The 26714-nt window shown below is 41.3% G+C and overlaps 1 protein-coding gene across 1 annotated transcript in view; it reads right to left on the reverse strand.

Moving 5' to 3' along the window:
- Positions 1-26714, reverse strand: part of LOC109930822 (mannosyl-oligosaccharide 1,2-alpha-mannosidase IA-like) — a 119901-nt gene that overhangs the window by 30513 nt on the left and 62674 nt on the right. The window contains exons 7-8 of the mRNA XM_048612928.1: positions 5428-5521; positions 3436-3479 (exon numbers count right to left, since the gene is read on the reverse strand). Coding sequence (XP_048468885.1) covers positions 3436-3479; positions 5428-5521 — 138 coding nt within the window. The remainder of the gene's footprint in view (positions 1-3435; positions 3480-5427; positions 5522-26714) is intronic.

The following is a 26714-nucleotide window of genomic DNA, read 5'->3' on the forward strand; positions in this document are numbered from 1 at the left end:
CGTCCCTGCCTCCCTAACCTGTTCTTCCTCCCACCTATCCCCTCCTCTCACCTCAAGCCGCACCTCCATCTCCTACCGACCAACCTCATCCCACCCCCTTGACCTGTCCGTCCTCCCTGGACTGACCTATCCCCTTCCTAACTCCCTACCTACACTCACCTTTACTGGCTCCATCCCCGCCTCTTCGACCTGTTTGTTTCCTCTCCACCTATCCTCTCCTCTATCCCTCTTCTATCCGCCTCCCACTCTCTCCCTATTTATTTCACAACCCCCTTCCCCTCCCCCTTTTCTGATGAAGGGTCTAGGCCCGAAACGTCAGCCTCTCTGCTCCTATGATGCTGCTTGGCCTGCTGCGTTCATCCAGCCCTGCACCTTGTTGTCTCCATTTCCAGCAATGGTTTGGTTTCCCAACCAACCAGAGTTATCTCCGGAGTGTCCCCTCATTAATCTTTCCCTGGTCCTCTTTGTTTTACATCATCTGTAGCTAGATCAGCTTTCATATTCACAATGCAGTAAAAGATGACAAAAAAGGCTGATATTAAATTGGCCCCAAAGTATCTAAAGGAAAAACAGTCATCACACAGCAAAGGATTGATCTCCATAGCAACAGGAAAAACCCCAGTCCAGCTAGCAAGTCACATGGACAATTGCCTGTGTTGTGGACAGCAAAATAAAAGAAAAATGACAATTAATTTTATGCTGTAATTGTAGGAACCTACTGTTGACAAGCCACTATCCAGAGGTGTGATACTATGTTAAGAGGTCTTTTATAACAAGGCAGAGTTTAGGATAAAAGACACATATATCCTCATGAGTCCTCCAAATTCACCCTCACCTCCCCATTGTGTCACCAGGTGAGACAGCTTCCTGACTGCTTGGTTCCTCAGATGCCTTGATGCAGAGTTACAAATTTCCTGTGAGGTAAATGACTGGGCTACAAGAGAAAGGCAGTCACTATACAACAACACCATCTGTAAAATACTTGCAGTCTTTCCAAAAAGCTCGAGTCAACCTTGAGCACGTAACTTCCATAATGAGGTCAGTAACTGATAATGAAGTACTTCTGCAATACACTTTCGTTTTGGAAACATGAGAGTCAATTTGCTGTTTGTGGAACACACTGTGTGCAACTGGATTTATGACTGGATAATTTTGATTAAAGGACAAATATTGGACAGGGTATGAGAACACACTTCCATTCTCTTCTTCTAAAAGGTGTCATGGAACTTTTACATTCACACAAGAGGGCAATTGGAGCTTAAGGTAGACATATAATTCCAAAACGTTATGCATTTTAGGAAACAAAGAGCATCTTAAAATATTTCTAATACACACATGCACCCAAGACATTATTTCAATATGAATATCAATTTTCTAATACACTTCCTTATAATGCATGGCATCTTTATTGGATAATGAGGAATTGTTAATCAGTAACCCTACAGAAAAGGAGAATGTCATATAGATTTTGAGTCCAGAGGGGAGACGGTAGCCTAGTGGCAATGTCTAGTAATTCAGAAGCCCAGATCATCCTCTGGTATCATGGGTTCAAGTCCTACCGCCACTGCTGATGGAATTTAAATTCAAATAATAATTTGAAATTGAAAGCTGGTGTCAGGTTTGCACAATGTTCTGAAAAATGTGCATCCAGTTTACTGTCAGATTTTGCTGTCACTTCAGCTTGGTCCTCCACACTTGCAATATTGAGAGTGGATTTCACCGATGAAGAATATCGACCAAACTTGATGTTATCAATTTGAGTTCTGGACTATTTTAACTTTTGAGACAACTTTACATCTTTTTGGCTGCTGTTCATTGAAATGGGTGGAAACAGCACCATTTGCCAGCTACCAAAGATCATGGGGCTTAAAGGATACATCTTAGCACTCATAAGTTGTTGGTACGGGACTGTATATGACACAGACTTATATGCAGCAGTTTGTTTTGCGGGTGTGTACGTGTACGTGTGTGTGTCTGTGTGTGTGTGTGTGTTTGACGAGAGAGGAAGACATTTAGGATGACAGAGTTTGTTTAGCATGCTCTTGAGGAAACCAAAGGAGCACTCATCACCTTACCAAAAAATAACACGACACATCCTTCACAGTGCTCTTGTTATCATAACCCAGATTTCATTGAGCAGAGTGCCCACGGAGGCTCCATGCACACACAATGACTAATATAGAAGTATGAATAACTGGTCTGTGCATATTACCAGGTTCCCACCCAAGTCTGTTACCTGCTTTGACAGGCTAAAAAAAAAAAGACCCATTTAAGACAACAGTGGTCAGTAAGAGGGTGCAAGTTTTCAGTCAATTTTGACCCATTGGCTGCCTCATTGTCATTGGGCAGAGAGCATTAAAACGACTTCAATGTCAATGTTCAAAATTAGATTGGATAAGTGAAAAGAGATGCAAAACAAATATGAAAAAGGATGGAATACAATGTGAGAATGTATGAGGTCATGCATTTTTGTAGGAAGAACAGAGGTATAGTCTATTTTTCTAAATGGGGAAAGGCTTTGGAAATCTGAAGCACAAAGGGACCTAGGAGTCCGAGTTCTTGACTCCCTTAAGGTTAACATGCAAGTTCAGATGGCAGTTAGGAAGGCAAATGCAATATTAGCATTCATTTGGAGATGGCTAGAATACAAGAGCAGGGATGTACTGCGGAGGCTGTATAAGGCTCTGGTCAGACTACTTTTTGGAATATTATGAGCAGTTTTGGGCCCTGTATCTAAGGATGGCATTGCTGGCATTGGAGGCAGTCCAGAGGAGATTTACAAAAATGATCCTGGGAAGGAAGGGCTTGTCAAATGAGGAGTGGTTGAGGACTCTGGATCTGTACTTGATGGAGTTTAGAAGGATGAGGAGTGGATCTTGTTGAAACTTATTGAATACTGAGAGGCCTGAACAGAGCAGACATACAGAACATGTTTCCACTAAAAGGAGATACTAGGACTCGAGGCCACAGCCTCAGAGTGAAGGCACGACCCTTTAGAATTGAGATGAGGAGGAATTTCTTCAGCCAGAGAGTGGTAAATCTGTGGACTTCATTGCCACAGACGGTGGTGGAGGCCTAGTCACTGAGTCTATTTAAGATAAAGATATGTAGGTTCTTGATTACAAAAGTGATCAAAGATTATGGGGAGAAAGCAGCAGAATGGGGTTGAGAAACATATCAGCCATGATCAATGGTGGAGCAGGCCCAATGGGCTGAATACATAATTCTGCTCCGTTATCTTATAGACTTATGGACAAATAAATGTGTTAATAAGTATTCTCTCATGTACAAAGACAACATCAATGAGGATGAAATCGATTGGTTGGGCCAAATTGCCTGATTACATTTTCTGACATCCAAACAGTATACACTCATATTAAAATCAACTTTGAGAGTCCAATTTTGTAGGCCTAAAGTCACAGGGTCAACTTTTACATGGGTAACATTTTTGAGAGGTTGATATGCATGTTTGATTTGAACTGAAGTGAAATTCAAACAAAAATGGAATAAAATAAAAACCAGTAGTATTACAGTTCATACTAATTATCATTCATTTTTTAAAAAAATTCATTCATGGGATGGGGACATCACTGGCTAGGTTGGCATTTATTGCCCATCGCTAACAGTCCAGAGGATGATTGTGCAGGGTTGCTTTTCAGATGTGTGCCACAAAAATTGGTGCTGGGTCCACTGATTTTCGTCATTTAAATAAATCATTTGGATTTGAACATGGGAAGTACGGTTTATAGGTTTGCAGATGACGATATAAAAAGGTGGTGTAGCAGACAGCCAAGAACATTACCACAGAGTATAACTGGACCTTGCTCAGATAGGCCAATGGGCTGAGGAGTGACAGATAGAGTTTAATTTAGATAAATGTGAGTGTTTCATTTTGGAAAGGCAAATCAGGGCAGGACTTATACACTTAATGGTAAGGTCCTGGGGAGTGTTGCCAGACAAAGAGACCTTGGAGTGCAGGTTCATACTTCCTTGAAAATGGAGTCCGAGATAGACAGGATAGTAAAGAAGGTGTTTGGTATTCTTGCCTTTATTGGTCAGTGCATGGAGTACAGGATTTGAGAGAGCATGTTGCGGCTGTACAGGACATTGGTTAGGCCACTCTTGGAATACTGCATGCAATTCTGGTCTTCCTGCTACACGAAGAATGTTGTGAAACTTGAAAAGGTTCAGAAAAGATTTGCAAGGATGTTGCTGGGGTTGGAGGGTTTGAGCAATTGGGACAGGCTGAATAGTCTGGGGCTATTTTCCCTGGACCATCAGAGGCTGAGGGGTGACCTTATAAAAGTTTGTAAAATCATGAGGGGCATAGATTGGGTGAATAGCCAAGGTCTTTTCCCCAGGGTAGGGGAGTCCAAAACTAGAGGGCATAGGTTTAAGGTGAGATGGGAAAGAATTAAAAGGGACCCAAGGGGCAACTTTTTCACGCAGAGGGTGATGCATGCATGGAATGAGCTGCCAGAGGAAGTGGTGGAGGCTGGTACAATTACAACATTTAAAAGGCATTTGGATGGATATATGAATAGGAAGGATTTAGAGGGATATGGGCCAAAAGCTAGCAAATGGGACGAGGTTAATTTAGGATATCTGCAAGGCATGGACAGTTGAACCAAAGGGCCTGTTTCCATGCTGTACAGCTCTATGACCGCTATTAAAACCAAAAATTATGAACATTGCAATCATTACCTACCAGTACTCTTAGTATTTATACACTTATAATGAAATTGAAACTTTAAAATCTCTGGGATTATACTTTGGTCATGAAATGTTTGGGCTTTGATTCCTGAAAATCTGGGATCAACTTCAATAAAAGGTATATGGAAAAATTGCTACATTTTGAGGCCAAAACTCATGGGGTTGACTTTTATACAAGACTGACATTTACACTACTAAATACAGTAAATTTGCTCTACAATATGCAATGCATATTCAGAAATCAACAGCATTCTAATACCAAATGCCAAAACTGTGATAATTTAAATTATATTGAATTAGCAAACTCTGAAGGAACAATTCTGTCTCTACCCACGTGCGGGAAACCAGAAAAGTTAGCAGTTAAAATTGCCCAAGTGCTTATCAACCAAATCTGCCAATGTTATTTTGATGCAAATTTATAGAGGGGCAGCTAAGGTCCTCCTTCCTCCTCCCCAAAGCCAGAGAGGTCCTTTTGTAAATGTACAGTTGGTAACTAAAATTTTAACTCCCATCTGATCTTCTTTGGTGTCCTATCAGTTTGAATCAGGTCAGAAAAGGATCAGCATATGAAGAAACCCTGAAAGACTCCCCCAAGTATACTGATCTGGTTCCTCTAGGCCAACAAGGCAAGTTAAGACTTCCTGGAGTCCCTTTCCAACAATCAAAAATCATGGAAGTGAAAGACAGTGCTGACAAACTTGTGCTGCTACTTACGCTGTCCCCAGTGACCAGTAACAGGGCTTAGATAGTTGGGGTAAAGCCCATGAGGTTTTTCTAGCCGATTCAGAACTTTCCGGATTTTCATCACCTGAAATACACAAATTTAAATTTAGGAAGTTTTAGAAGTCACATACAATATTTTTCTTGCATTGATATGGGAATAGTAGCATGCTGGTAATCTTATTGCAACAGTAATGCAAAAGTTTGGACTAATGCTTTGGAAGCGTGAATTCAAATTGCATTACTGCAGCTAGGGAAATTTAAATTCAATAAGTTAAAAAGCTGTGTCAGTATGAAACCTCTGAACTGTCGTAAAAATCCATCTGGTTCAATAATTTCCTTTGGGGAACCAAATCAATTGTCCTCACCCACTCCAGATGGAAGTACAAGGCACTCAGTTAGACCAAAACTCTTATGAAAAAGTCAAATAATAATACAACAAACCTCCTAGCTTCAAGCTAAGCATGACATGTTATAAAGGCAGTCTCAGTACTTTTGATCCTGCAAAGTTCTACACATTAACATCTCCATATCCCCAAGGCCGAATCCATTAATTAGGAACTGTTAAAAATGGTCATTCCACCCAAGATTACAGACATACTTAATGGTTTGCTGGGCAGATTTCAGGTGCTACCTGAAATCTCTCTGCCACCAGTAAATTCTGGTGGGCTCAGGGTTAATGGTGACAAGTGGCTCATAAATGAGTTTAATTGACATTTTGCCTTTAATGGCTCTTCCCTCCCCAACTTAATTGGACAGCTTTCTCAAAGTCAGTATTTTTGCCCAGTTCTCAGGCTCCATTAAATTCCAGCCATTTAGACTGTTACGGTCACTTTGAAACTTCCTATTCTTACGCGTAGAATGTTTTTGCCTGATAATGTGGTCTGGTCTGCAAACCACGATATAGAAATGGGAGGCCAGTGAACTCATCTTTTGTGTGATGGCTGTTTAAAAGCATTTGGCTCAGTCCTTCAAGCTCATTCTTTATTTATAGCTCTAGAACTTCCTCAACTCAGGAACCTGTTCAACTCCCTTTAAAATAACTTATGGAATTAGCTTCAACCTCAAATGGACCATTCCAGATCCAAACAACAGTGAAAATTTTTCTCCCTCCCTCTCCTTCAGATGTTTTGTTGATGAATTAAGTCTATGATTTTGAGAATTCAACAAACCTCTTAACATTTTGAAAATTTCTACTGTAAAGGACAATGCATATTTTACTTGGAAATATAAACTGGAAAGAAGAATTTTTTTAAAAATTCACTCGTGGTAAGTGAGCATTGCTAGCTGGGTCAACATTTATTGCACATCCCAATTTCCCTTGAGGAGGTGATGGGGCGTTGCATTCTTGAACAACTGCGGTCCATGTGTTGTAGGTTGACCCATGGTGCCATTTGGGAGGGAACTCCAGTATTCTGACCAAGCCTCACTGAAGGAACAATGATATATTTCCAAGTCAGGATGGTGAGTGGCTTGGAGGGGAACTTGCAGGTGGTAGTACACTCATGTATCTGCAGCCCTGCCCTTCTAGATGGAATCGGTTGTGGGTTTGGAGGGTGCTGTCTGAGAATCTTTACCAAATTTCTGCAGTTGTATATATAGTACCCACTGCTGCTACAAGTGGCAGTGGTGGAGTGAGTGAATATTTATGGATGTACTGCCAATCCATCAGGTTGCTTTGTCCTGGATGGTGTCAAGTTTCTTGAGTTTTGTTGGAACTACAGTCATCCAGGCAAGTGGAAGTATTCCATCACCCTCCTGGCTTATATAAAACAATCACACGAGGTGTAGCAGTAGGCAGTTCAGCCCCTCAAGCTTCCTCCACTACTTAACATGGTCATGGTTGACCTCATCTCGGTCTCAACTCCACTTTCCTACTGCTTCTCATAACCCTTCAACCCACTACTAATTAAAAATCTATCTCCTCCATAAATTTGCTCAATGTCCCAGAATTCACTGCATTCTGAGATTGTGAATTCCAAAGATTCATGACTCTTTGAGAGAAGTAATTTCTCATCCGTTTTAAATCTAATACCCCTTATCCTAAAACTATGACTTGTGCCTTGTGGATGGTGGAAAGGCTTTGGAAAATTAGAAGGTGATTTACTTGCTGCAGTATTCTATGCCTTTGACCTGCTCTAGTAGCCATTGTATTTATACGGTGATTCCAGTTGAGTTTCTGGTTAATGGTAACCCCTCAGGATGTTGATAGTAGGGATTCAGTGATGGCAAGGCCATTGAATGTCAAGGAGCAGTGGTTAAATTGTCTCTTATTGGAAATGGTCATTGCCTGGCATTTGTGTGGAACAAATGTTACTTGCCACTTTTCAGGTCCAAGTCGTGTTGGATTTGGACATGAACTGCTTCAGTATCTGAGGCATTCCGAAGGTACTGAACTTTGTACAAACATCCCAATTCTAACCTAATAACAGAGATCAAGTCAGTGATTAAGCAGCTGAAGATGGTTGGACCCAGGACACTACTCTGAGGAACTCTTCCAGAGGTGTCCAGGAACTGAGATAATTGACCTCCAACAACCACAACCAATCTATGACTCCAGCCACTGGAGAGATTCTCCCATCCCGATTTCCATTGACTCCAATTTTGCTAGGGTTCCTTGATGCCAGACTCAGTTAAATCCAGCCTTGATAGCAAGTCTATCGCTGTCACTTTATCTTTGGAATTCAGCTCCTTTGTCCATATTTGAACCAAGGCTGTAGTAAGGTCAGGAGTTGAATGGGCCTGTTGGAACCCAAATTCAGTGTCGCTGGGCAGGTGTTCCTTGATAGCACTGTTGATGCCACCTTCCATCACTTTACTGATGATTGAGAGTAGACGGATAAGGCAGTAATTAGCCAGGTTGGTTTGTCCCGATTTTTGTGTAGAGGCAATTTTCTGCTTTGTCGAATAGATGCTAGTACCGTAGCTATACTGAAACAATTTCGCTAGGGGTGCGGCAAGTTCTGGAGCACTGTTGGAATGTTGTCAGGGTCCATATGGAGTGCCTTGAATGTCCCTGATATCACATGGAGTGAACTGAATTAGGTGAAGATTGGCATCTGTGATGTTGGGGATCTCTGGTGAAGGCCAGGCAGGTCTGGCTGAAGACTGTTGCAAATGCTTCAGTCTTATCTTTTGCACTGACATGCTGGGCTCTCCCACCCTGGAGTTGGGGATATTTGAGGAATTGTTGTCTTCCAGTGAGTCGTTTGATTTTCCACCACTGTTCACGACTGAATATGGCAGGACTGCAGAGATTAGATCTGATCCATTGGTGTGGAATTGTTTGTCACTATTATTTGTAGCTTCCCCAGGTTAACACCTCAATTTTAGGTATTCCTGGTGCAGTTACTGCACTCCTCATTGAACCAGGCTGTTCCTCTCGCTTGATGCCAGGCCACAAGTTTAGAGTATGATTCTATTGCTACTGATGGGCCATAGTGCCTCATGGATGCCCTGGCTTGAGCTGCTGGGTTGTTCAAAGTCTGTCCCATTTATTAGTGATAGCAACACACGATACAATTTAAGGTATTATCGATGCGTAGGTGGGACTTTGTCTCCACAAGGTTAGTGTGCTGGTCACTCATATACAGATGGATGCATCTGCGGCAGGCAGATTGGTGAGGCTGAGATCAAGTATGCTTTTCCCCTCTTGTTGGTTCCCTCACCATCTGCCACAAACCCAGTCTAGCAGCAATGTCCTTTCGGAATCAACCAGCTCAATCTGTAGTGCAGCTGTCAAGCCACTCTTGGACATTGAAATCCCCAACCTAGAATACATTCTGTGCCCTCATCACCCTCTGTGCTCCTTCCAAGAATATTCAACATGGAGGAACACTGGCATCTGCCAACAGAGGACAGTACATGGTAATGAGCTGAAAGTTTCCATGCCCACATTTGATCTAATGCCATGAGACTTCATGGTGTCCAGAGTAAATGTTGAGGACTCCCAGGACAACTCCCTCCCAACTTTATACCACTATGCTACCATCTCTGCTGGGCCTATCTCCTGTTAGTAAGAGAGGAGACATCCAGAAATGGTGATGGACATGGTAAGGCATGATTTCTTCCAGGACTATGACTGTCACGTTAAGGCTTAGCCAGTCAGTGAGACAGCTCTCCTGAATTTGGCACTAGACCCCAGATATTAAAAATTTTAGACATTTGAAAATTTCAATTAGCTGTTTACAACTTGAAGGAAAAATGGAATTGCATCAGGTACTTTTGCTGAAAGTAGATTTGATAATCTTATGTGTCAAGCAAGTTTACATGACAAGTAGGCGTTGGTAGAATTAAAAAAGTGGATTGGTCTTAAATAGCAGTTTGTCACAGAACAGAGAGGAGTGAGGGTAATTCAAGAACTGTTATTAATATTGCCACATGTTAGAGAATATTGTTGTTATAATGTTATTTTCTTCTTTATTGATGAAACCTATTGAGTTTTTTAAAAAATCCTTAGTGGTCACACTCAGGCAGCGACTATCCTAGAGATTAAATTGGTCATATATCATTCATTTGTGACAATAGTGGAATAGTATAATTTTCAGCATACTATTCCCATCAGGGTAATCATAGTACTTGGCTTTGTCTCAATCTTCATTAGACTGGAGAAGATAACTGTATTTAAGATTCCAAGACCACAGTTTTGATGAGAGCTTTATTTTAGTTAACTACAGTCTATAAAACATTCACCCACTAAATAGGAGGCCTCCTTTTTATACACAGTTCACATCCAATTAACCCTTCATTAATATATCCATTCCATGTTCCCTCATTCCATTGGTCTGAAGGAATCTCTTGAGACCTATTTCAGATATGCAATAAAAAAAACAAAGACACACACACAGGATGACATATTATATTCCCATTTCTTTTCTTTGCACATTAACCTTCACAGGATTTTGTTTTTGCATAAGAGGCATGACTTAAAATGAGAAGTTTTACGTTCATGACATCTCTCAATGATAGAAACTTCCATTTTTATTTTTTTTCAACATTGTTTGCCAAATTAATATCTTGCACATTTAAATTTTTCAACTTTTATACTTAACCCTCATTTCAAAACTAGATTCTGGCCTCATTTGGGTGTCTATTGAATTCAGCTGTCAAATTCGACTTTGCAATTCCTCCATGTCAGTTTTTGAAGCCCCTGCTTCCTTCTGTGATGTCCTATTTTGATGAATATTAATAGGGCTAACATGTTCCAAACAAAATTGCCTACTCAAAGTGACACTTGATCCATTCTGCTTGATTTTCAATTAAATATATTTTAGAAGCCCCAGAAATCAGATTTCTGATTTTGAATTCCATTTTAAGGCCACTTATGACAATGTTTTGAAATTCACTGCTCTCACCTCTTAATCATATATGCCATCATAAAGTTTCTTGCTTACAAAGCCAAGATAATTTTCAAAATGTTTTATCTTTCCTGTGTGAATCTACTTGTATCTTGCTCTCAGTTTTTCTTTAAAACCTCATGTCACTAGTCTTGTTTTAGCATTCGAAGTCCATTCGAATGGGAGACACATTTTCTGTAAATATCCACTTTTGTGATAGGGCTGGTTGTTCCTTCTGCACATCCCAAATTCTCACCATCTTTGCAGTTCTTGTTGTTTGGCACCTTTTACTAACTTACTTGTTTGTTTACAGCCACCAAGGTTTCCTGATTACACAGCTTCTGCCCCGATGGCTGTCCTAGTTGTAATGCATTTCTTGTCATTATTAACTTTTTTTAATTCACTTGTGGGGTGTGGGAATCACTAGCAGGCCAGCATATTTTATTGTTTATCAGGATGGTGAGTGATTTGGAGGGGAACTGGCAGGTGGTGCTCTTCCCATGTACCTGCTGCCATTATCCTTCCAGATTGAAGTTGTTGTGGGTTTGGAAGGTGTTGTTTAAGAATCTTTGGTGAATTTCTGCAGTGCACCTTGTAGATAGTAGCAGCAGTCTGGTGTGGAGCAGCGTTGGTGGTGGAGGGAGTGGATGATTGTGGATATGCTGTCTATCAAGCAAACGGCTTTCTCCTGGATAGGGTCAAGCTTGAGCGTTGTTGGAGCTGCATCCATCCAGGCAGGTGGGGAGTATTCCATCACACTCCTGACTTACACCTTGTAGATGGTGGACAGGCTTTGGGGGAGGAGGTAAGTTACTCATCACTACTGTATTCCTAACCTCTTACCTGCTCTTGCAGCCACTATGTTTATGTGGTAAGTCCAATTGAGTTTCTAGTTAATGGCAATCCTAAAGCTATTGATAGTGGGGGATTCAGTGATGGTAACACCATTGAATGTCAAGGGCAGTGGTTAGATTGGCTCTTACTGGTGATGGTCATAGCCTGGAATTTTTGTGGCACAAATGTTACTTGCCACTTGTCAGCCCAAGCCTGGATAGTAGATCATGTTGTATTTAAGACGGATTGCTCCAGTAGCCGAGTTGTCACAAATGGTGAACAGTACACAATCATTGGCAAACATCCTCTACTTCTGACCTTATGACGGAGGGAAGATCATTGATGAAGCAGCTGAAGATGGTTGGACCTAGGACATTACCCTAAAGAACAAGGTATCTTCCTATGTGCCAGGTAGGACTCCAACCAGCAGAGCGTTTGCGCCCTGTACCAATTGATTCCAGTTTTTCTAGAGCTCCTTGGATGTCAAGGGCTGTCACTCTTATCTCACGTCTGGAATTCAGCTCTTTTGTCCATGGTTTAATGAAGGCTGTAGTGAGGTCAAGAGCTGAGTGGCCCTGGCAGAACCCAAACTGGGTGTTAGTGAGCAGGTTATTGCTGAGCAGGTGCTGCTTGATAGCATTATTGATGACACCTTCCATCACTTCACCGATGGAGAGTAGATTGATGGGGTAGTAACTGGCCAGATTAGATTTGTCCTGCTTTGTGTCCCCAGGACATATCTGGGCAATTTTCCACATTGTCAGGTAGATGCCAATATTCTAACTGTACTGGAGGAGCTTGGCTAGAAGAGCAGCAAGTTCTACAGCACAAGTCTTCAGTCCTGTTATTGAATGTAGCAGCCCATAGTCTATGCAGTATCCAGGGCCTCCAACAATTTCTTGGTATCAAGTGGAGCAAATTACTGGATGGGTGCAGCTCCAACACACTCGCTCTTGGGTGCAGCTCCAACACACTCAAGCTTGACACCATCCAGGGAAAAATTGAGGGTATTGTACTTAAATGCATGCAGTGTATGAAACAATGTAACACAGAATGAAATTGGCAGGTATGTTATTGTGGGTATCTGCAAGGGGATCCGGGTTGGGAACTAAATGTCCAAGAATATGCATCCTATCAAAAGGAAGGGTACAGAGGGGAGAGTTGCCTTGTTAGTAAGAAATAAAATTATATCAACAGTAAGAAGTGATATAGAGTCAGAAGGTGTTGAATCAAAAGGGGGGTAAAGTTGAGGATTCACAAAGGACAAAGACTATGATGGAAGTTACATACAGGTGACCCAGCGGTAAAAATGATATGGGGAAGAAAAGTAAAGTAATCAGCAGATAGAAAAGTCATGTAAGAAAGGCACTATTAAAATAATCATGGGGTATTTCAATATGCAGGTGGACTGAGAAAAACAGGTTGGTAGCAGACTGAAGTTTGTGTCACATATAAGCAGGGTGGTTAAAAAAGGGTTGTCTTCATTCTCAATTCTTTGAAGCTAGGAGTTGGGAAGTCATGTTGAGGTTCTACAGGACATTGGTGAGGCCTCTTCTGGAATACTGTGTCCTGTTCTGGTCGCCCAGTTATAGGAAGGATATTATTAAGCTGGAGAGAGTTCAGAAGAGATTTACCAGGATATTGCCGGGTATAGAAGGTTTGAGTTATAAAGAAAGGCTGGATAGGCTGGAATTCTTTACCACTGGAGCGTAGGAAGTTGAGATGGGACCTAAAGAAGTTTATAAAATAATGAGAGGTATAGATAGAGTTAGTGGTAGTTGTCTTTTCCCTCAGATGGGGGATTTCAAGACTAGGGGGCACATTTTTAAGCTGAGAGGAGAGAGATTTAAAAAAGACATGAGGGGCAAATCTTTTACAGAGGGTTCTTCGCACATGGAATGAACTTCCTGAGGGAGTGGGGGATGTGGGTACAATTACAATGTTTAAGAGGCATTTGGAATAAGTACATGAATAGGAAAGGTTTGGGGGGATATGGGCCAGGAGCAGGCAGGTGGGACCAATTTAGTTTGGGATTATGTTCAGCATGGACTGGTTGGACCAAAGGGTCTGTTTCCATGCTGTAGGACTCTACAAAAGGAATTCGTGGAATGTCTATGAGATGGGGTTTTTTTGCTGCAGCAGCTTGTGATTCAGCCCATTCGGGAACGTGCAATTCTGGATTTGGTGATGTGTAATGAGACAGACTTGATTAGGGAGCTTAAGATGGCCATGATATGATAGGATTCACCCTGCAGTTTGAAAGGGAGACTCAAGGAGTCCTAGAAAAACCGGAATCAGATGTAATGGTATTACAACTGAGTAAAGGCAACTACAAAGACATGAGGGAGGAGCTGGCGACAGCAGATTGGAACAGAGCAACAATGGCAGGTGTTTCTCAAGGTAATTCAGGAGGCACAGCAGAAATTCAAACCCCGGGAAAAAGACACATACTAAGGGAGGATGAAGCAATCGTGGCTGACAAGGAAAGTCAGGGACAGCAAAAAGCAAAAGAAAAACGTGGAAACCATCATGATGATTAGTGAGAAGCCAGAGGATTGGGAAGCCTTTGAAAACCAGCAGAGGGTAACCAAAAAAAGCAATAAAGGGACAGAAGATGAAGTAAGAGGATAAGCTAACTAGTAACATAAAAGAAGATTGCAAGGGCTTTTATTTCAGCTATATAAAAAGGTGAGAAACAGGCAAGAGTGGACATTGGACCGCTGAAAACGAGACAAGAGAAGCAGTAACGGGGAACAAAGAAATGGCATTGGGAACTTTGGGTACTTTGCATCAGTTTTCAGTGGGAGACACAGGCACATACCAGAACTTCAGGAGAGTCAGGGGACAGAAGTGAGGGTACTAGCCATCACTAAGGACAAGGTGCTGGGAAAGCTGAAAAGTCTGAAGGTGAATAAATCACCCAAACCGGATGGACTACATTCTAGAGTTCTGAAGGAGATGGTTGACGAGATTGTACAGGTATTGGTGGTGATTTTTCAGGAATCACTTGGGTCTGGGAGGATCCCAGCAACTGGAAAATGGCTAATCTAATAACCCTGTTTAAGAAGGGAGAGAGGCAGAAGACAGGAAACTATAAACCAATGTAGATTTTAGAAATTAAGGGGTCTCTGGTGAGCAGCCAGTGACGAGTGGGGTTCCGCAGGGGTCAGTGTTGGGACCACAGCTATCACACTAAATATTAACAATCTGAATAAAGGAACTGAGGGCATTATTGCTAAGTTTTCAGATGATGCAGAGATAGGTGGAAGGACAGCTAATGTTGAGGAAGTGGGGATCCTGCAGAAGGACTTGGCCAGGTGAGGAGAGTGGGTAAAGTGGCAGATGGAATGCCTTCTGGGAAAGTGCAAGGCTGTGCACTTTTGTAGGAAAAAAAAACAGAAGCAGAGACTATTTTCTAAACAGCTTCATAAATCTGAAGCACAAAGGGATGTAGGGGTCCTAGTTCAAGATTCTCTTAAAGTTAACATGTAGATTCTGTTGGCAGTTTGGAAGGCAAATGCAATGTTAGCATTCATTTCAAGAGTCTAGAGCACTATAGCAGAGATGTACTGCTGAGGCTGTGTAAGGATCTGGTCAGACTACATCTGTAATATTGTGAGCAGTTTTGGGCCATGTATTTAAGTAAAGATGGGCAGAGATTGGAGGGAGTCCAGGGAGGTTCACAAGAATCATCCCAGGAATGAAGGGTTTGTCATATGAGGAGCAGTTAAGGACTCAATGAAGTTTTGAAGGATGAGGGGTGGCTTTCATTGAAACTTACAGAATACTGAGGCCTGGATAGAGCGGACATGCAAAAGATGTTTCTACTAATAGAAGAAACTAGGAGCCAAGGATACAGTCTCAGAATGAAGGGACGACCCTTTACAACTGAGATAAGGAGGAATTTCTTCAGCGAGTGGGTGTATAATCTGTAGAACTTGTCATTACAGAGGGCTGTGGAGAACAAGTCATTGAATGTATTTAATACAATAATAGATACTTTCTTGATTAGTAAGGGGGTCAAGGCTTACAGGGAGAAGGCAGAGAATGGGGCTGAGAAATTTTTTGGCCATGATGGAATGGCGGAGTGACTCAATGGGCCAAATGGCCTAATTCTGTTTCTATATCTTATGGTCTTAAATCTCTTCTGATCCACAACACCTGCAATGAGTACTAACTAGTTCAAAGTTCAAGGACAATTTATTTGTTTTCACATTCTATGCCTCTGTTTTTAAGTAATTCATATGCTTATCTCATCATGGCAGCTTTAAATTTTTATGTATATAGACATAAAGGTCTCTCCCATACTTCTCAAAATCATGCCAGCTTTCACAATGTTTTTCCATTTCAGTTCTTCCAAAGCACATCACTTCTTTCTTTGAACTTTATCTACCTACCTCTAACCATTGCACTGTTCTGCGTTTGTCATCCTGACATCTACGACAATATCCATCACTAACTACTGCTTTGCAATATGCAGATCTTCTGTCAACTACATAATACAGACCCCTATACCAGAGTTTTGGTTGTTTATAAACATTGAAGAATTAATGGACCCAAAACTGACCCTTGAGGACACCACTGCAAACCACTCCCATTCTGAAGAATATCCAAACAATTGGCTCTATCACTGGGCCAATTTCATATGCATACCATTATTTTCCTGTTAACTCCATCATTTACATCTCAACAAGCTTCCTGTGTGGTATTGTGTCACTTACATTCCCAAAGTCCATATAACTACATTACCCTAATCAAACTTCTCAAATAACGTACATCTCCAAATATATCTGTATATGTATCAAAAACTTATTACTGAATCTACTTCTATCACACTTTCAGATCATAAATCACTGGGTAAAAATATTAATCTTTATTGCACTGTGGGGTTTTTTTGTTATCTTCTTTACTCTGGTTATTGAATCTCCTGTCAGTGGAAACAATTTCTCCTCAACTACTTTTATCTAAAGTCCTACACCACTGCTACTGTTGAGGAATATCTATTTCTGAACACCAAATAAGTATGAGCAATAGAATCATAATGGCACAATAGGAGATCATTTGGCCCATCAAGCCTTTGCAAGCTCTATGTACAGCAACACAGTCAATCTCATTTCTCCACTCTATCCCTCAGCCCTGCAAGTTTATTTCCCTGAACTGCCTATTCAATTTCTTTTTGAAATCATTGATCGTCTCCACTTTCATCACTGATGTGAGAATTCACAGTTCCTATGGCAGAGGATTCCAAAGATTCACAACCCATGTAATTACTTCAATGCTACATGGCTGAAATCCTTTCAAGACTATGAAATTTGGCTCTAGACTCTCCAGCTGGGGAAACAGTCTTTTAGCAACTAATCTGCCAGGCACTCTAAAAACGTTATACTTTGCAATGAGATCACAACTCAATATTCTGAAATTCAAAAGATTTAGGCCCATTCTACTCAATCTTGCTTCCATGTTCAACTCTTTCATCTCAGTATGAATCTAGCTGACGACGTATTACTGACAGTGATAATAGAACAAATGGTCTTTTGCAGTAACATTTTACAACTCAGTTCAAACTGTGATGCTTTCTGAAAATTATTTGTATTAAAACAACAATGTTGTGCTTGTGATTCAGCTGATCATGATTTATGTTACACTCACATTGCCACTTATACTTATTAAAAATGAATGAAAAATAAATAAATAGGTGACATGCACTGAAATAAAATAAAACTGCATAGAAGGTTCACTGAAAAGCAAAACAGCAAAATACAATGGGCAAACATTTCCCCGATACACCATTAAACATTCAGAAGATTATCAGAAGGCAAGAACTTTCAAAACTTGATTGGGGCAGATATTCACAGGTAAAGGGACGGTTGGGAAATGGGAAGCCTTTAAAAATGAGATAACGTAAGTCCAGAAACAGTACATTTCTGTTAGGGTGAAGGGTAAGGCTAGTAGGTGTAGGGAATGCTGGATGACTAGAGAAAGAGGGGTTTTGGTCAAGAAAAAGAAGGAAGCATATGTCAGGTATAGACAGCAGGGATTGAGTGAACCCCTAGAAGAGTATCAAGGCAATAGGAGTATACTTCAGAGGGAAGTCAGGAGAGCAAAATGGGGACATAAGATAGCTTTGGCAAATAGGGTTAAGGAGAATCCAGAGGGATTCTACAAATACATTCAGGACAAAAAATAGTAACAAAGGTCTGAAGTCACAAGACACCAGCTTATAGTCCAACAGGTTTATTTGAAATCACAAGCTTTCAAAGCACTGCTCCTTCTTCAGGTGAAATGAAAAGAAGCACTCAGGCACAGAATTTATAGGCAGAGAGGTCAAAAGATCATACAAATGGTGTGAGTGGAGTGTCAACAGGCCAAATAAACAAGACTGTGCAGCTGATCAAAAGTGTCAGACAATGTAAGTAAAGTATCAACAGCTGAATAGCAAGTGAAGGGATGATCTGTGATCTGATTAATTGAGGCAGAGAGATAATTACAAAAAATTAAAAATAAAATGGTGCTGGAGACAAACCAAATGGCTGGAATAACATGCTGGTATAAGAATCCTAGGCTCGACATGTACGCTCAAGCTGTCAGGAGATGTGTTAACGCCAGATTCATCAGCCATGCTCACAAGATAGCACAGAACATACACAACGCAACACCAGCCATGCTCTCAAGACCAATCATAATATTGCCATCAAACCAAAGGAGGAGCCATTGTCATACAGAATAGAACAGACTACTACAAAGAAACATACTGACAACTGAACAACCAGGAATACTACAGACGACTACCTGCTGATCTGACCAAAAAACACAACTGCCAACTCAACAGCCTGATCAAGACCTTTGATCCAGACCTTCAGAGAATTCTATGCACCCTCATCCCATGCACTTCTTGCACAGGAGACTTCTACTGCCTTCCAAAGATACACATAACCAACACACCTGGACATGCCATCATATCATACTCTGTTGAGAGCATCTTCAAACCCATTGTACAAGGAACCTCCAGCTTCTGTTGCACCACTATAGACTTCTTATAGAAACTCAGCACCCTCAGACCATTCGGACCAGGAACACTATTCGTCACAATGGACGTTTCTGCACTCTACGCCAGCATCCCTCACGATAACAACATTGCTGCAACAGCCTCAGTACTCAACACCGACAACTGCCAATTTCCAGCCGCCATCCTACAACTCATCTGCTTCATCCTCGACCACAATGTCTTCATGTTCAACAACCAGCTCTTCATCCAGACACACAGAACAGTCAAGGGGACCAAATTTGCACCCCAATATGCCAACTTTTTCATTCACAAGTTGAAGCAAGATATCTTTGCTGCACAGGATGATGTTATACACCAGATATATTGACATTTTCTTCCTTTGGACTCACGGTGAGGAATCACTGAAACGACTACACAACGATATCAAAGTTTTCAAGCCACCATCAGACTTATCATGGACTACTCTTCAGAATCAGTCTTATTCTTGGACACACGCAACTCCATGAGGACAGACACCTCAGTACCTCATTCTACCGCAAGTCTGCTGCACTTCTCTAGCTTCCACCCTAAACATGTTAAAGAAGTCATCCCCAATGGACAAGCCCTGCGGATACACAGGATCTGCTTCTACGAGGAGAAACACGACGGACACCTACAGGCGCTGAAAGACACCTCATAACAATGGAATACAATGCTCAACTCATTGATCACCAGTTCCGCCGGTGCCACAGCAAAAAACTGCAACGTCTTCAGAAGACAGAGACAGGATACGACCAATAAAGTATCCTTCATCGTCCAGTACTTCCCTGGAGCGGTGAAACTACGTCATGTTCTTCGCGACCTTCAACGCGTCATCAATGATGACAAACATCTCACCAAGATCATCCCTACGCCTCCACATCTCACCTTCAAACTGCCCAACCTTAAACAAACCATCATTCACTACCCAGCCTTCAGGGCAACACTGACCACAACATCTCACAATCCTGCTACGGCAACCTCTACAAGACATGCCGGATCATCGACATGGACAATACTAACGGGAGAACATCACCCACCACGTACATAGCAGATATTCACGTGACTTGGCTAACGTTGTTGACTTCATACACTGCAGCCATGATGTGGAAGTGCCAGTATTGGACTGGGGTGGACAAAGTCAAAACTCACATGACACCAGGTTATAGTCCAACAGGTTTATTTGAAAGCAAATGCTTTCAGAGTGTAGCCCCTTTGTCAGGTGAAGTCAGTTCACCTGATGAAGGGGCTACACACCAAAGCTTGGTGATTTCAAATAAACCTGTTGGACTATAACCTGGTGTTGTGTGACTTCTGACTTCACACACTGTAGGCAAGGATGCCCTGAGGCATGGTATATTGGTGAAGCCATGCAGATGCTACAATAGATGAATGGTCACGGTGCAATAATCGCCAGATAGAAATGTTCCCTCCCAGTCAGGGAACAATTCAGTGGTCAAGGACATTCAGTCTCCGATCTTCGGGTAAATGTCCTCCAAGGCAGCCTTTGAGATACATAACGCAGAATTGCTGAGCAGAAACTGTTAGCCAGCTTGCGTATCCATGGCCTCAACCGTGATCTTGGGCTCATGTTGCGCTACATGTAACCCCACCATACTGTTCTGTATTTGTAAATTCTTCCTTAGCGCCCTGATAACCATCACTTTGATAACTTGTTATGATCTATCTTAATTAGTTTGTGCAGTTTTTGATTACTTGTTACTTTGGTAGACCCTTGGCATGCGACTCTTGTACCTATCATGTTATTCCAGCCATTTGGTTTGTCTCCAGCACCATTTTATTTTTTTAACTTTTTGTGATTATCTCTCTGCCTCAATTAATCGGCTCACAGGTCATCCCTTCACTTGTTACTCAGCTGTTGACACTTTTCTCGTTGTCTAACGCTTTTGATCATCTGCGCAGACTTATTATTTGGCCTGTGAACACTCCACTCATACCATGTGTACAATCTTTTGATTTCTCTGCCTATAAATTCTGTGCCTGTGTGCTTCTCTTCATTTCACCTAATGAAGGAGCAGTGCTTTGAAAGCTTGCGATTTCCAATAAACCTGTTGGAGTATAAGCTGGTGTCTTGGGACTTCAGACCTTGTCCATCCCAATCCAACACTGGCACCTCCACATCAAGAGAGTAACAAGGGACAGAATAGGGCCCCTGATAGATCAGCAAGGCCGCCTTTGTGTGGAACTGCAGGCGATGTGGGAGATGCTAACAAGTATTTTGCATCAGTGTTTACTGTGGAGAAGGATATGGAAGATAGAGAACTTGGTGAAAAAAATTGCAACATCCTAAAAATATCCATATTACAGAGGTGGTGGTGCTGGATGTCTTAAAACACAAAGGTGGATAAATCCCCGGGACCTGATCAGATGTACCCTAGAACTCTGCGGGAAACTAGAAAAGTGATTGCTGGGCCCTTGCTGAGATATTTGCATCATCAATAGCCACAGGTGAGGTGCCAGAAGACTGGAGGTTTGTTAATGTGGTGCCATTATTTAAGAAAGGTGGTAAGAAAAAGCCAGGGAACTACAGGGCAGTGAGCAAGTTGTCGGAGGGAATACTGAGGGACAGGATTTACATGTTTGGAAAGGCAATGACTGATTAGGGATGGTCAACATCGCTTTGTGCATGGGAAATCGTGTCTCACAAACTTGATTGAGTTTTTTGAAGTAACGAAGAGGATTGAAAAAGGCAGAGCAGCGGGCATGATCTATATGGACTTCAGAAAGGTGTTTGACAAGGTTCCTCGTGTTAGGCTGGTTAGCAAGGTCAGAGCACATTAAATACAGAGAGAACCAGCCAGTTAGATACAGAACTGGCTCGAAGGTAAAGACAGAGGGTGATTGTGCAGAGCTGCTTTTCAGAAGTGTGCCACAAAAGTTGGTGCTGGGTCCACTGACTTTCGTCATTTATTTAAATGATTTGGATTTGAACATAGGAGGTACGGTTAATAGGTTTGCAGATGACACGATATAAAGGTGGTGTAGTGGACAGCCAAGAAAATTACCTCAGAGTACAACTGGACCTTGATCAGATGGGTCAGTGGAATGAGGAGTGGCAGATGGAGTTTAATTTAAATAAATGAGGTGCTGCATTTTGGAAAGGCAAATCAGGGCAACCTACACACTTAATGGTAAGGTCCTGGGAGAATTGCCGAACAAAGAGACCTTGGAATGTTCATAGTTCCTTGAAAGTGGAGTCCCAGGTAGAAAGGATAGTGAAGGAAGCTTTTGGTATTCTTGCCTTTATTGGTCAGTGCATGGAGTAAAGGAGTTCGGACGGCATGTTGCGGATGTACAGGACATTGGTTAGGCCACTTTTGGAATACTGCATGCAATTCTGATCTCTCTGCTATCAGGAGGATGTTGTTAAACTTTAAAGGGTTCAGAAAAGATTTACAAGGATGTTGCCAGGGTTGAAGGGTTTGAGCCACATGGAGAGGCTGAATAGTCTGGGGCTATTTTCCCTGAAGCGGAGGCAGAGGGGTGACCTTATTGAGCTTTATAAAATCATGAGGGGCATGGATAAGGTGAATAGACTCCCCCAGGGTGGGGGAGTCCAAAACTAGAGACCATAGTTTTAAGGTGAGAGGGGAAAGAATTAAAAGGGACCTAAGGGGAATATTTTTACGCAGAGGGTGATGCATGCATGGAATGAGCTGCCAGAGAAAGTGGAGGAGGCTGGTACAATTACAACATTTAAAAGGTATCTGGATGGGAACATGAATACGAAAGATTTAGAGGAGTATCGGCCATTTGCTGAAAGATGGGACGAGACTAATTTGGGGTATCTGGTCAGCATGGACGATTTGGACCAAAGGGTTTGTTTCCAAGCTGTACAGCTCTACGATTCTAAATGGTGTAAACAACTATTTCTGCCATTTCTCCAGTATCTGAAGTTGAAAAACTGAAATTGAAAACACTTTTGAAGTCTAGCGTGGAAGTTCTGATAAAACATTTCGTATAAAATATTAACCAATCTTTAAGCCCATGATTAATGTGCTATGCACATTTTTTACCCCAAACAAGAATCAGATATAATATTCCCTTTCGTGACATGGGGCAGCATGGAGGCTCAGTGGTTAGCACTACTGCCACACAGCTCCAGGGCCCCAGGTTCTATTCCAGCCTCAGGTGACGATCTGTGTGGAGTCTGCATGTTCTCCTCGTGTCTGTTTTTTTGCCTTCAGTATCCCCCCACTGTCCGAAGATGTGCAGGTGGAATGGCCATACTAAATTGCCCCATAGTGTCCAGGAATGTGCAGGCTAGGTGGATTAGTCATGGGAATATAGAGGGTTACAGGGATAGGGTAGGGCAGTAGATCTGGGTGGGATGGTCTTCAGAGGGTCAGTGCAGACTCAATGGGCTGAATGGCCTGCTTCCACACTGTAGGGATTCTATGATAAAGATACCCAAGCCCTTCATCCATAATTCACTAACTGATATATATATCCAATTATGTGCTAACCTTATTTTAACACTGAGCCCATGAGGCAACTATGGTAAAACGGTGAAACGAAACACCAGTGAAACACAAGTGAATTTTTTAAAAAGCAGTTTACATAATAATTAATCCTTGTAATTATACTTAAAAATAACTTCCTATGTTAATTAATTTTAACCAATGAATCATTGCATCCTTTAACATAATAGAAAAAGATTTTTTCATAAGCGGCACACTAATACAGTAGCTTAATTCTAAGGCCTTAATACTTTACCTATTTATTATTAACGTCAAGTACATGACTATCAAATAATGCCACAAGTTGTACTTTTGAACACTTACTACAGTCTTGAAACACCAACAGCAGTCTAATTAAAACAAATATTATTTCTGTTGTAAAATAAATTACAAAGGTAAAGTATAAACTCTCTGATGTGATCATATTCCTCACCCATGCAATTGTGAGAAAAAAATGCATAACGTAGAACATGTACACTGTTCCTGGAAGCAACCTGAACCTGTCCCTTTGATTAAGCTTGGGCACTGATCTAAACAAAGCTGTGTGGTAGGGTCAGAGGGGGTCTGGAACTCAGGAAACATTAATTTGTTGGGAGAAATATCAAATGATTTATTAAAGTCTGGAGCAGTTGAAAGATAGACTTGGCAGTTGCAGATTTGATGTGATTTCTTGTTTGGATAATATGCTGGGTGAACTTTGTTGGGGCTTCCTTATCCATATTTCTCATGACCCCACTAGATAGATTTATATATACACAAGTTTACATTTTAACAATGCTGGAACAGCAGGCTGATGGCACTATTTGGGACAAAAAGGGAAGTGCATATTTCCTTAAACAATAGATTAAGGATTGATAAATAAATTTAGGAAGGAGTGGGAAAGAGACAGAGTTCAAGGGGGTGAATTCAATCCAAATCAGGTGAGAAAAAGAAATAAAGAATCAGAAAATAAGATTGGTTTTAAAAAAGTGAGAGGAAAAGGAAGAGATAGTAAGAACTGCCGATGCTGGAGTCAAAGATAACACAGTGTGGAGCTGGAGGAACACAGCCGGCCAGGCAGCATCAGAGGAGCAGGAAAGCTGAGGTTTCGGGTCGGGACCCTTCTTCAGAAGGGTCTTCATTTTCTGAAGGGTCCCGACCAGAAACGTCAGCTTTCCTGCTATTCTGACGCTGCCTGGCCTGCTGTGTTCCTCCAGCTCCACAGTGTTATAGAGGAAAATGAGCCTAAAAGGAGTGAGACTCAAAATTTTTAATTGTTCACTTTGAGTGAGAACATAGCTAGCAGTTATTAGCAATTATGATGTCGTTAATATACTTAAATTATTAATTAATGGCCAATATTCCATGATGCATTTGATTTGCTACTAATATGTAATTGCAGAAACTTCATGGAAGTTACAAGTACATCCCATTAAAGATGAAGTAACAATTTTGTAATGCTAATGGCAGTTGATCAAGTAGTTACGTTTTCAAATTCATGTGTATCTCTTCCCAGTCAATAAATTCTGGTCAATACCTTATCCCTTTCTCAAATTCTAGGCCATTATCAGGTTAAAGGATAGGTCACCTAGCACTAGAAATGTTGTGTCATCTTTTTGATGTTGTTAAAATGGTGTTTAAAGAAATGGAGTGACAGGAAAGATAAAACCTTACTTCCTTGCAGTCATACCACCTAGTCTGGAGCTGGTACAAAGGAATGCTTGGGCATATGAAATTTAGAGGTTGTGTCCCCAACCAATCCCTTTAAAATCCAGAAGGCTTCAGTGATAATGGTAGAAAACGAGAGAGGGAAAAGTTCCAACATTTTCCTGAAGTGCATTCCTACCTCCCAAAATACAATTAGCACTCCATACTTTCAGAAGTTCAACTACGCAATATGAATTGGCCCTTCCTAATGGATTATTCTTTTTGTACTTGCATGATGTTTCCAGCTGAAGTATACAAAAAGGACATGCATTGATTTTTGAGAAATAAGTGAGTTACAACTGCTTGATGACAAATGAATGCAATCTATGGCACAATTATAGTACTAGACTGTTAACTGTCAATGATAATCATCAATTTTCCATTATAAGACCTGATGATTTTAACATATTCCTGGCAAGCCTCCACATTCTAACCTCTGCGGACCTGAGGTAATCATAAACTCTAATGCCCATTTCCTGATACACACCAAAACTTATTCATGCATCATTCCTGTGCTTGTTGATCTACACTGATTCTCAATTAAAATGAAACTTCAATTTTTAAATTGTCATCCTTGTTTTCAAATCCCTTCAAGGCTTTATCCTTCTTCAGCTGTAATCTCTTCCAAGCCATGTCAGAAACACACATCGAGCTACTTAATAGGACAATAGACCATGGTGTTGGAGGTAGTATATTCGCACAGAGGAGTGGCTAACTTGAGGAAGACAAAGTTAGGATAAGGAGGGTATTTTCAGAATGGCAACCTCTAACTAATGGAGCCACAATTATCCACAACATATATTAATGACTTGGATGAGGCAGGTGAATATACAATAGCCAGGATTGTAGAGTACACACAAATTGGTAGGAAGGAAGTAGTGAAAATGACAAATAGTCTGCAGAGGGATACAGACAGGTTAAACAAGTGGGGAAAAAAATCTTGACAGATGGAATATAATTTGGTGAAATGTGAGGTTAAGCACGTTGGCAGGAAGTGGAGAAGGGCTGAACATTATTTAAATGGAGGAAGACTGCTGAAAGATTTGGAAAAGGAGGATGTGGGAGTCCTCAACTTGGAATCTCAAAAAGCTAGCATCCAAGTTCAGCAGGTAATAGGGAAGGCAAAAGGAATGCTGGTCGTCAGTTCAAAAGAGAATGGAGTAGGCAGGTTACCTGGAACTTAGAAAACATTGGTTAATCCACAGTTAGAGTATGATGTGCAGTTCTGGAATCCACATTATAGGAGAGATGAAAGCACTAGAGAGGCTGCAGAAAAGATTTACCTGGATGTTGCCTTGGCTGGAGAGTTTCAGTTATGAAGAGAACTTGGACAGACTGGAGTTGTTTTACTTTGAGCAGAGGATACAGAGGGGGAACATGATTGAGATAAGCAAAATTATGAGGGGCACAGACAAGGCAGACAGGAGGAAACTTTTCCCCTTGATAAAGGGATCAATGACCAGGGGACATAGACTCAAGCTAAGGGACAGAAGGTTTAGAGGTGGTGTGGGAAAATGCTGTTCATCCAGAGGGTGATGGAAATCTGGAACTCACTCTTATCAGTGTGGTACAGACAAAAATCCTCATGACATTCAAGAATTTAGATGTACACTTGTGATACCAAGACATACAAGGCTGTGGGCCAAGTGCTGGAAATTAGGATTAGGATAGTTAGGTGATCATTTTTAATCAGTATGGATGCGATGGGCCATAGAGTGTGTGCTGTAGATCTCTATGCCTTTATAATTTAACATCTTCTAAAACTATACAAAGGCACCAGTCGTAGCACTGGAATACTGAACAGTTTTGGATCCCTTATTGAAGGGAAGATGTACTAGCATTGGAGGCAATCCAGAAAAAGTTCATTAGGCTGACACTATATATGAAGGGTCTGCTTTATGAGGAGAGGTTCAGCAGAGT

The sequence above is a fragment of the Rhincodon typus genome, chromosome 27 (assembly GCF_021869965.1).
Source record: "Rhincodon typus isolate 14 chromosome 27, sRhiTyp1.1, whole genome shotgun sequence".
In the NCBI taxonomy this organism is placed as follows: Eukaryota; Metazoa; Chordata; class Chondrichthyes; order Orectolobiformes; family Rhincodontidae; genus Rhincodon; species Rhincodon typus.